General features: G+C 35.3%; 1 protein-coding gene across 1 annotated transcript; it reads right to left on the reverse strand.

Annotated features, from left to right (window-relative positions):
- degs1 (delta(4)-desaturase, sphingolipid 1) lies at positions 1-8,506 on the reverse strand. The gene is made up of 3 exons (XM_057847435.1): positions 8,277-8,506; positions 5,605-6,347; positions 1-4,444 (listed from the first exon to the last, which is right to left on the reverse strand). The coding sequence occupies exons 1-3, from the start codon at positions 8,356-8,358 to the stop codon at positions 4,298-4,300; spliced, it is 972 nt and encodes a 323-aa protein (XP_057703418.1). The 5' UTR covers positions 8,359-8,506; the 3' UTR covers positions 1-4,297.
- Between the last annotated feature and the right edge of the window lie 3,512 nt (positions 8,507-12,018).

Here is a 12,018-nt window from a genome sequence, read left to right on the forward strand (position 1 = left end):
ACACGGTCAACATGTTTTGTTATTTTTATTTCATTTTATCAGCACATGATATAGTTGAAATTAGTTTTAGGTTAAATAAGTTATTAAAAACGTCTCATAAAATTCCTGTTAATATTCCTAAATAACAATTTCTACTGGCTGGCACCTACCACATAATAGAATGTTTGACATTCCATTGAACCAAGTGTTTTCATCACAGAAAAGTTGTTTCACCTTATGTCCAATGGTGGCAAGTCCACGTAGCAAAGGAAGTCTCTTCACTGTGATTCAAATGCCAATTATTAATTAACCATCGCTAATGCCTGCGTGTTTTTGAAAGCATCACCCCAGAGTGCAAAATGCATTAAACGGGGGGGGTTAACAGGTTACTAAATCTTTTCATATTAAAAGAACACATTTTAAAATGTTTACTGCAAATGAATCACAAGTATTTGATTCAGGAAGATATTTCCACCAAACCCATGCTAGACTGCCTATATGCAGAAACAATATCTCTTACAAATCTTTACATTAACTCATTCAATGCCAATGACATGTCTTTCAGAATCCAACAACATACAGTCCCTATATTTATATCTACATTTGTTTTTGAAGCTGCACTGTTAAGTACAAGTGTTAAGACTCAAATATACAATATACACATTATATTGCCAAACATTTTTTAACCATTCTTTCAGAAGCACATTTGTGAGGTTAAACACGTATTTGGATAACAAGGTAGGGATCTCTACCCCACATTAATTTATCCCGAATGTGTTCTATTGGGTTGAGGTCAGGAGTATGTAAAGACTAGATGTTTTCTACACCATGTGCTTCCCTTACTTTGTTCAATGGTGCATTTTGGAGAACAAACAAGCCACCCCAACCTTTCCACTAAATTGGAAGCATGGAATTATCGAAAATATTTTCCGAGTGAAAACAACGCTGAAGGACTGTGTGCCAGTCCAGTGAGGTCCATAAAGACATGGATTGCATTTTTTTTTTTTTTTGTGGATTTTAAATTGAGTGTGGATTCCTGACCTCAATCTGACAGAACACCAGAAACAATCTCATCCAACATCAGTTTGTGACAATGGTCCAACAATTCACATACCATATATACTCGTGTATAAGTCGCACCCCTACTTTGTGGTTAAAAAAGTTTTTTTTTTAGGTTGAGCCTCATATAGGTCGGACCAACATATGAAAGATTTTTGGGCATTTTCAATACAGATGACTGAAACAAAACGTATTGACTGTTATTTATTGACTATTTTTATTTAGTAACAAATTGCGTAGTAACAACTAAGTACAGTGGAGAGAAGAAGTATTTGATACACTGCCGATTTTGCTGGTTTTCCCACTTGCAAAGCATGTAGAGGTCTGTAATTTGTATCATAAGTTCTCTTCAACTGTGAGGGACGGAATCTAATACAAAAAAACAGAAAATCACGTTGTATGATTTTTAAATAATAAATTTGCATTTAATTGCATGAAATAAGTATTTGATACATCACAAAAATCGAACTTAATATTTGGAGTTGAGAATCTCCCGATAGTCCCGTAAAAGTTTTTTAAAAAGTTTTAAAATCCTCTCATATTACTGAGAACAGCCTCTCACTTACAAAATGAGTTGCCACAGATCACTACCACTAGTGTTTAACAAGCTAAACGATGATTGACACATTTGGGCCTTTGATGGTAGTGCTACCAAGCTTCTCTGGCAAGATCAAAGCTACATACCAGTCAATCATCGTTACATTTAAATATCTAACGCCAGTGCAAGCTGACCAAGAAAAGCAGCAGGAGGGAGAGTGGGAGACTGTACGAGCATGAAGCAAAAAACATTTTTTTAAAAATTAAAAACCCAATCCTTTTCACCCAATTCTGATAGTCTGAAAAATGGCGGGATCAGCCTGGTTTCTGATCACGTGGTCGGCTTCCCTTGTAAATATATTTTTAGTTTTTGTTTAACTGTCTAAAGGTAACTCTTCTTCATCATCATGGATGAAAACCTTCTAATTCCTCTTCATCATGACTATCACTTGCAAACATTTTTTTAATAATGTGCTCATCTAATTTTTGCGAGCAATCTGAAGGATGTTGCATTGGTATCGCTCCGAAATAAATCACTTAAAAACCATGCAAAGGCAATGGCTTTTGCTGTTGGGAGTCACGATGTATGTCTATTTAGCAAGCCTAACTAAAGGGGAGGAGCTTTAACGAAAGGTCAATTACTAGACAAAGCAAGTCTGAATAAAACAAAACTGAATATTTACATCACCAGCCAATTTACAGTGTGTCCCTAAATTTTCTACAGGACTGCAAACATCTGCAGTTCATTCTGGGTGTGATGTCCTGACAAAGGAAGACTAATAATTAGGATCTAATTATTAAGCATTTGTCACTTTTTTGGATGGATTTCTGTCCCAAAATAAGGTCTATCATTTTAAGATCACTGCACTATTTCACAGCACCTTCTGAATCTGCCATAATTGGTATTGTACGGCGAGTAGCAGTTCCCATGCATAGTGAGCAAAGTCCGTTCTTTCCTGAACTGACTGTTTGCTGACACAATCAACAGACAGAGCCTGCTACTGTTTCTCCAAGGGCACACAACCGTCAAGGGCATAAAAAACATGCAGTCCTTTCTCAGTGGCTGTACATTTGAGGCGTCTGACATTCTATACAGTTTGGTACACTGAACTACTGGAAAAAGATGCAGGATGCATGTCACAGAATAGTTTAATAAACATCTCATGGGGGGAAAAAATGAGAACAAACCATAAAGCAAAATTCTGCTACAACACCAATGGGAACGTAGCCATCATCACTTTGTTCGGGATAGTGGGAGTACATCAAAACCACAATTTATTTGTCAAACCCTTTACTATGGCATCCAAACCTGTGAGAAAAGGATGTGTGCTTATTGGTGACAAATTGGAACTTAACAAAGAGTTAGTGTGAAAAATTGAAGCAAGTTGGGAGTCCAACTACTGTATATGTTGAAGGCACTTTCAGAGCAGTAATAAAAGCCATCACAGCAGGTTGTGAATGTAGGTTTAAAAAAAACTGCTTTATCCTTATTTACAATAATTTTAAACTTTATTTTGTGTTTTTTTGTTTTGTTTGGTAAGAATAAAGTGCATCAATGTAACTGGAGAATATGCAACATTGGTAATAATGCTCTCCCATTAGTCCGTTTGATCAACTAGGATAAAATTTAAAAACAATGTTTCCCTCTCTTGTGATCTATATGTTTACTTGGTAAATTGAGCATGTATGTACCAAATAATACAGAAAATTCTGTGGGCTCTTAATTATTACTGTATTTTTCGGACTATAAAAAGCACCAGATTATAAACCGTGCCATCTTTGAGCAAGTTTATTCTCATACATAACACGCACTAGTGCATCGATGTACTGCATTTGTCATTTGCCATCTTTCACATTGCAATTATTATTTTTTTTCTTCTGTGGGTTTGATGAATGATTGTTTTTAAGCACTTTACAGGAGCATCATGACAGTTACACGCTAATAGGTTCAAAGTCATTAAGGTGTAATTAATCGGTGACCATGTCAAGAAATGAAAATGACTGCACTCATGTAATTTTTCAAATTGAAAATGAATTTGGCAATCAAATCTGCCTTTCTTTTACCATTTAAAGTTATTCCACACAAAACAATGCGTCAGGGAACGCCCACTATTTTTCAGCAATTCTGGTTGTGTCATCACAACCAGATTTGATGATCATGTCTAGCTTACTAGAGCTGCGCTAGCTAGTACATGTTGACAGAACGGCCACATGGCAACAAGAGAATAGAAACCTCATGGATTGCATGCTAGCAGACTAATAGCAGACTGATTTTGGGGGATATTTTTAGTAGTTTGGCCCAGGCAGCTAAGAACAGAAGATTAAATAGGATCTAATTTCATTATTAAGCCTTTTCTGTCACTTATTTTGGATGGATTTGTGTCAAAAATATGGTCTGCTATCATTTTAAAATCACTAGTTGGAGCTTTTCATGGCACCCTTAAATTAAGCACAAGCAGAGTTCATACAGAAGGTGCATTTAATTTGGGGGGGAAATAAAAGCATTTTAAGTGCACTTTATAGTCCGAAAAATAGTCAAAATCCTTTAAAATGGCTGGCACTTGTGGTACTTGGCATTGAATGACTTAATTTTCCAAATATTTGTGCCGAAGTTAATAGTATATAAGTTGGTTTCAACCTTTATAACAAAATATTTTCTTGTGATTAAGAAAAAAAATCTTAATACTTAAAATGTTAATACAAAGACATTTGGTTTCAGAATTTACTCCAGTTTCACATCCCCTTTCAGCTTCCTCTTGACTCTTGAGTATGGGCTCAATGTGTCATCCATGATGAAATCATACAGGACCTTTACCCACGATGTGTACTGAGGAAGGTCATCATAATACTCTGCAGCTATTTTCTTCACCTGTCAAACACAAATTGAGTAAATGACATTTATAATCACTGGCCACCATTCACAGCCTATAATTTGACCACTGTTTCCAATACTCAGTGAACAAAGCAGACACTAGGCCACGGCACACTTGTTGAAAAACACTGCCGTAATACATAGCTTTCATGAGAATCACGCACATAACTTCCATATATATTAGGGCTGTCAAACGATTAAAATTTTTTATCAAGTTAATCACAGCTTAAAAATTAGTTAATCGTAATTAATCTCAATTCAAACTATAAAATATGCCATATTTTTCTGTAAATTATTGTTGGAATGGAACGATAAGACAAGACGGATATATACGTTCAACATACTGTACATAAGTACTGTATTTGTTTATTATAGCAATAAATCAGCAAGATGGCATTAACATTAACATTCTGTTAAAGTGATCCATGGATAGAAAGACTTGTTCTTAAAAGATAAATGATAGTACAAGTTATAGAAATTTTATATTAAAACACCTGTTAATGTTTTCGTTTTAATAAAATTTGTTAAGTTTTCAATCAAAAAATAAACTAGTAGCTAGCCATTGTTGATGTGAATAATTACACAATGCTCATGGTGCTGGAACCCATAAAATCAGTCGCACCCAAGCGCCAGCAGAGGGTGACAAAACACCAAAAAACACAAGTAACAAGTAGACATGACACTGTGCTTTCATTTTAATCTGTTTGAGCGGGGCATGTGCGTTAATTGCATCAAATATTTTAATGTGATTAATTTAAAAAATTAATTACCGCCCGTTAACGCGATAATTTTGACAGCCCTAATATATATATAACGCATATCTAACGCAATCCACAACTAATGGATTTCTTAAAGCCGTCCTGCCCGTTGTTGAGTCTAGTTGGAAAAGGCCAAAGTCTCATTGATGTCCTAAATTATTTCTGCGAGTATTAAAAGATGTCAAATCCTGTAATGAATCCCAAAACTTTCTTTCATCTAACACAATTTGTGTATTATATTTGAAGCCTACTTATTTGTTTAAAGATGATCTACCACTGGTTGTCATTGATCAAATTATTATATAATTATATTTATGTGTGATCGGGGTGCTTCCTGAGAACTTCTAACCTTGTAAGCCCTGACTATTAGTGAGGGTGAGATCTTCCTGATATACTCACCATTGGTAGTCTACATCCGGGGATGCTGGGGAAGTCATGATGTTCATTGTGGTACCCTACATTGAAGGTGAGCAGGTTGAGGGAGCCGTAGTAGGAGTAGGTCTCATGACCCTTCAGGAACATGTAGTGTTCAGCTATAAAGTGTCCAGATATGGGGTGCAGACCCATACCCAGCATAGAGCCTGCTAGCATGTACACTACAGGCTTGACACCCCATAGCCCGAAGAGCAGAATGTCAAAGGTGAGTTGAACAAAAACGTTGGTTAATTCCAACTGTGTAATGGGTTTAGGGTTGATACAAAGGGGTCGAATGGCATAAAAAAGAGGTTGGAGAATAATCCAGATGAATTTGCGGAAACGTGTACAAAAGAACCAGCCTTCAAAATCAGTTGGGATGTCTACATCGACACCATCTCCTCCAAGGTACCGGTGATGGTCCAAGTGATAGCGCTTGAATGAGGCAGAATAGGGCAAGCCGATTGGGAGGTTGGCAAACATGGCAAAGTATCGGTTCCACATGGCTTTGTTGTTTCCGAAAGCGGTATTGTGGGAGATCTCGTGGATAGCAAGAGTCATTGAATGGTTGATACAGCTTCCGAAGGCATAAGTCCAAAACAAAACCCATTTCCAGTCCATATCTTTGATGAAATAAAAAGCTAAAAATTGTATAGCCACCATCACACACACAATCCATTTAAGCCTGAGGTCAGGACCCATCAAAGCCTTGATTTGTGGATATTTGGCTGTTGAAGGGAAAAAGAAAAAATAGTTTCATTTAAAAAGTATACATTCAAATGAAATACATTTTTGATAATAGAACTAAGGAAGTGTTGTTATGTTTCATTGTCACCTATTACCAAACCTTGTGCTTTGTTTTCTTGTTGTTGTTTTACTATCCTTCTAAAATTGAAAACAAATTCTATATCATTAATCTAATAATATTTTTGGATAATGGCATATCCACAAATCCCGATACCCTAATTATAAGCATTTTTTGGTATACTGTATTCGAAAATTAAACCAAACAATATGAAAGGTCAGTTGGACATTCCTCAAACTTTAAAGCTCATAAAACTGTAAATCTATGTGCTGTATTAAATATATTATAATAAAATCTACGTCTCGCTGGCATTTCTATTGTCATATGTTTAAAATTGGTGTTGTTTGGAATTTCCAATAACAACGGCCACCCAATAATATCGGGCGATACAAACATTTACAATAATATCGGAAAACATCGGCATCCATTTTGGACCAGTATGTATGCTGGGTTATAAATTACTGCTTGGGATTTGTTAACTGAAGGAAAGACCATAATCACTCATGGCGGACAAATAAAACTAACAATAAATGAAAAATAATGAATTATAAACTAATCACATACCGTGTCACCAGAAGGAAAAACTATGAAAAGTAATACAACACATAATTATGATTAAAAATCTGTACAAGCGCACAGAAAAATGCTTTTTGGGAATCGTCATATCTATGACTGCCTGTCTATTTGTAATGTTTTGGTTGCCCTATAGTGGCTCTTAGGGGTAACTGGTATAAACATGATTTATTTGTGAAATATATATTATTTCAGTTTATCAAATTGCAGGCATTTTGGCTCATTTCAATTTATTTTATTTATATGGCACCTGGTTTTGGCACTTTTTCCCCCTGTAACTTCAGTTGAAGTTGTTCTTATTATTGTTATTTTATTTGGAAGACCTTTGAAGTTGTTGCATATGGGTCGTTTTTTTTAATAGGGTGCCATTTGGACGTAACAGAGTGGGCACTGCCAGAGGGTTCATTCTGTGCTAAATTTAGCACTCAGAAAATTAAATCATTAAATTACATTTAAATTGAATTTAGGGAGCCAGTACCCTTGAAGCCCTTGTTATTGATAATACACAAAAAAATAAGTTGAACATTTGTCCAGCTTTAGTGAAAATACAACTTAATTTATACTGAAGCCACAAATGGCACCCTATTTAAAAACATTTATCATTATTAAAACATCCAGTGGAGCATCACAATGCAATTAACAATAATATTTTCAGTCCGTGACTGCATATATCGGTATCGGTTTGATATCGGTATCGCATTTTAGGGTTGCACAACATTGGTTTACCGTTTAAAAAGTAATTACCGAACAACTCTAAGCTTGTAACTGTTTACACAGTATAATTCTGTTGTTAAAGTTTAAAAAAAATTATTTTTTTTTTTTTTTTTTTTTTTTAAACCTTTGTCACCACCCATCTAGAATAGCTGCCGCCTGACACATAACCCGGATGTCAGTCACGTGATCGTAACGCGATATTATAAAGTTTACGACTTTAAAGTTTGGCGTTTATGATTTAATAGATGAATTCTGATTTATGACAGATGAATTATGAACACTGATTCGGCGAGGTCTGGCCCAACCGTAAACCGGCTAAGGTGCAGTACATTCGGCCATGAACATATTAGGATAAGGCGCTGACTGAGCTTCTGTTTCGATCACGTCTGCAGCAATGGTTCTGTAACCGTTACCTAACCTTGGCTACTAAAATCCGCTTCTATTCAGGTAACTTTGCTCAAATGGGGGTCAATCAATGAACAATAAAAAATATAAAAGTGTTAAAACGGCAGCATCTGCGCTCAAGTGATACGATTTAGCCATTCTTGCGAGAAAGACAACTCACCAAGGATCTCTTTCCTCCTGTCAGCGTGTGGTTGGTCAGTATAAACCCATTCGTAGTCCTCACGTGGCACCCGATTCCCCATCTCAGAAAAAGAATAGCCTAAAGAGTTTCCCCCTAAACACACAAGTTGAAATTTTGCGGTATTATGAAATGGTGGTCCTCCCTTTTTTTCCCTTCCACTTTCTAGTACCAACGCCCGTGTGACGTGCAAGTCGTGTCACGTTCCTGTGACTCGGAAGTCATAACACGGAAACAATCAGTCAAGTCAGTTTAAATTATTTTATTTATAAAACATCAAACTGTAAAGCTCAGAAGCATTGAGTGCTAAGAATTAAAAAAAAATGTCTGTGCGCCAAACAGAAAAAGCTACACTAAAATAACTTTATTGACAAACAGCTTATTGACAACTTCAGGTTGTCAAAGAACTACAAATGTCCCCTTTCGTAATTAACCATACATTTTAAAGTGTCATTAAATAAACATACATGTAATGAGTTAAAATTACAAATTAAATGTAAATAAGTAAATAAAAGTGAAGATAAAAACGACTATATAGTACAAAAATAATATTCAAAGATTAAAAATAAATATGGAAATAAAGTAGAAATAAAATGTCCTTTAAAAAATAAGAAATAACATTATAAAATTAAAAATAAATATGTCCGTTTAATTAAAAATCAATAAATAAAAGCGCTTTCCTCTCGTAGTTATTTCATTGTCAGCATGAACATACAGAAGGAAATGCTATTCAAATGAGGGGTTGGTCCTATTTATGTTGAACTATTCACCTATTGGTCATTTGACATATAAGTACAGTGTACCCTCATGATACGTGTACAATCCGTTCCACGACCCAAGCCCGTAACGTGAATGTGCTCGTATCATTAATAGATTTTCATCATAAGAAATAATTGAATTCTAGTTCATGTGTGCGCCAATTCCAATCACTGTGTTAATTTTATCCCTAAATTACAATTCCAGGCATCATTTTTAAGGCTAAATAATCTGAAAAGGAAATTAAAAGTTAAAAAAAAAAAAAAAAGTTATTTAAATACAGGCACTTACCATGAGGGCACTGGCTGGAGTCTTCCTGCGACGTAACAAAACTGCAAGCTAGCCAAGCTTACACTCTTTACAAAGATCGCTAGCACGGAAAGTCTTTTCAGGTTTTCGTATTATTAGCATTAGTAACATCCATTTTCCACACTATAGTCTATATTATTTTACAAATAAACCTTTTGAAATGATTCAAATGATCTTTTTGACATATAGCATTAACATAGTGGGCACCTTATGATGAACCGCACTGTGTGTACTTCATAAAACTGCAAAATATGATTTTTAAAAGAGGTAAAAAAAAAAATTTGGATTACTCTAGTTGAATTTCTCGCCACTGGTGTGGTGTTATTACCGAAGAGTAATGTCGTTACTAAATGGGAAATTGTCTTATAGGGATGCTAACACAAAACAGAGTGGACACTGGCGGCAAACGGACACCTTTTTTTTTTTTTTTTTAAATAATTAAATAATATATATTTATATTAGGGCTGTCAAACGATTAAAATTTTTAATCGAGTTAATTACAGTTTAAAAATTAATTAATCGTAATTAATCGCAATTAATCGCAATTCAAACCATCTATAAAATATGCCATATTTTTCTGTAAATTATATATATATATATTCTGTAAAATAAATTGTTGGAATGGAAAGATAAGACACAAGATGGATATATACATTCAACATACGGTACATAAGGACTGTAGTGGGCATTTCACTCTACTGTCATTTAAATCTGTCTATGCTGTCCTCACTCCGAAGCGTCTACTTTTTCCAAAGCTAGACAACTAGTGAACGACGCCTTAATAATCAGACTTCTTCCTTTTTCATCTGATTTATTAATAAAATGGCCTCAAACCATTGTCCTCTTTAGACCGTCGTAAAACTACAAAAAAAAGTACACAAGCATTGCATTAGCAACAACGTTAGCTTAGCACGCTATACAGGTTCACTAAACATAAACAAAAAGCGTCTCATACAAAAAATATAACATTTCGCTTACTAACATAATATGTACATTCTTTACAACAACCATACTTACGGACAAATCTTGTCCAAGGATCATATAAGCACAACATTACAACGTAGGCGTCAGCCCGAGACGTCGTGCAGCCATATTGAACAGGCAAGAAAACAATAAACCATGTCGCAAAGCGACCACAAGAGTTCGCTGTTAGACAGCACAAAAAGCCTTGCTGTAAAACTTACCAAAAGGTAGAATACTGTCTGAGCGGGACATGTGCGTTAATTGCGTCAAATATTTTAACGTGGTTAATTAAAAAAAATAATTACCGCGCGTTAACGCGATAATTTTGACAGCCCTAATTTATATATTATATATATAAATAAATATTATGTTTTTCAAACAATACATGATTATAGTTTATGCTCGACAATAAAATCATAACAATTATTGTGGATTTTTTTCCGACTCATATTAGTTATTTTATAGACTGAATTTGAACTAAACAAACTAAGGACATAGCAAAATTCCATGAGAACCTTTTACCAGAAGTAAATTAAATTTTTTAAAAAATAAAATAGAATTTGGGATCCTGCACACTTGAATTTATTAGACGCAGCAATTGATAATAGTACACAAAAAATTAGTTCAATGAGTATTTGTCCAATTTTTGTGAAAATACACCTTAATTTATACTGTGGAAACAAATGGCACTCCATATAAAAAATGACCCAAAATAATTTAATATTAAGTAGTACCAGTAAGTATAGCCTAATTTAAGGTAACGCTTTTGTATGCCTTGGAAGTGTAAAAAGTTCCACTCAATCCTATTTTAGTTGAAGATTTTGAAGATTTTCAAGAAACCAATGTGTTTTATGTGTGCTTTTGAAAACAAGCAGTTTCAGCATATGGATACACACAAATCATGGCCGACGAAACCTTGATAAATGCGCTTTTTTTTTCACGAACTTAGGACACTCGAAAAATGTCACACGATTCCTTCCTAAACTAAATTATATCTCGATATGCGCTAGTGTGGAAATGTTCACGAAAACAAAACTATTCACCTTCTCACCGAAACTAGTAAAACACTTTACACGACTATTATAATCTCCCCTACGTAGTGAAATTGGAAAACCCGTTGTTTTCTTGTGAAACAATGAAAAATGCATTGTTACTTGGGACTATAGTAAATATGCTTGCAGTCCACTTGCTTTTCACTTCCTGACAGTGTCTACGTCAGCCTACGTGGCTTCTCCCGTTTTGCACACTAGGCTGCCGCTGGTGTAAAACAGGCTTAAGTGTGACCCATCTGTACCTTGTAATATTCCTTATCATAGACACTGTAAAATGCAGTGTTGTGCATGAACGCGTTCGTTAGCGGTTGTGAGCAGCGTTCATAACTTCATTCATGAGTTCAGAATTATGGCCTTTCCGACAAAACTGGACATAAAGCCATAGGCTAAAAACACACAATAATAAAAACCTTAATAGCGAAAACCTATCCAACCTGGCAACCAAAACCGCCTGTCACAGCTGTGTTGTTGTTTTAGCAAATACGGCAGCTTTTGCTCCCGGAGCTGCCATGGCGGCGGCATACCTGTATTCTTCAAGGGTGAAAGTGGACCAGAACGGTCAGGAACGCAGTTCTGGTATAAGATTCAGGGCCAGAATGCAGTTCCGGTATAAGATTCAGGGCCGGAATGCTGTTCCAGTACAC

Source organism: Corythoichthys intestinalis, chromosome 10, assembly GCF_030265065.1.
Source record: "Corythoichthys intestinalis isolate RoL2023-P3 chromosome 10, ASM3026506v1, whole genome shotgun sequence".
Classification (NCBI taxonomy): Eukaryota; Metazoa; Chordata; class Actinopteri; order Syngnathiformes; family Syngnathidae; genus Corythoichthys; species Corythoichthys intestinalis.

Bases quoted from the DNA above. Each gene is read 5' to 3' on its own strand.
- degs1 (XM_057847435.1), bottom strand. From the start codon at position 8,358: ATGGGGAATCGGGTGCCACGTGAGGACTACGAATGGGTTTATACTGAC. The intron at 6,348-8,276 runs GTGAGTTGTCTT...TCCCTTCAACAG, and splicing joins CAGGAGGAAAGAGATCCTTG to CCAAATATCCACAAATCAAG. The intron at 4,445-5,604 runs GTGAGTATATCA...TGTGTTTGACAG, and splicing joins CCGGATGTAGACTACCAATG to GTGAAGAAAATAGCTGCAGA.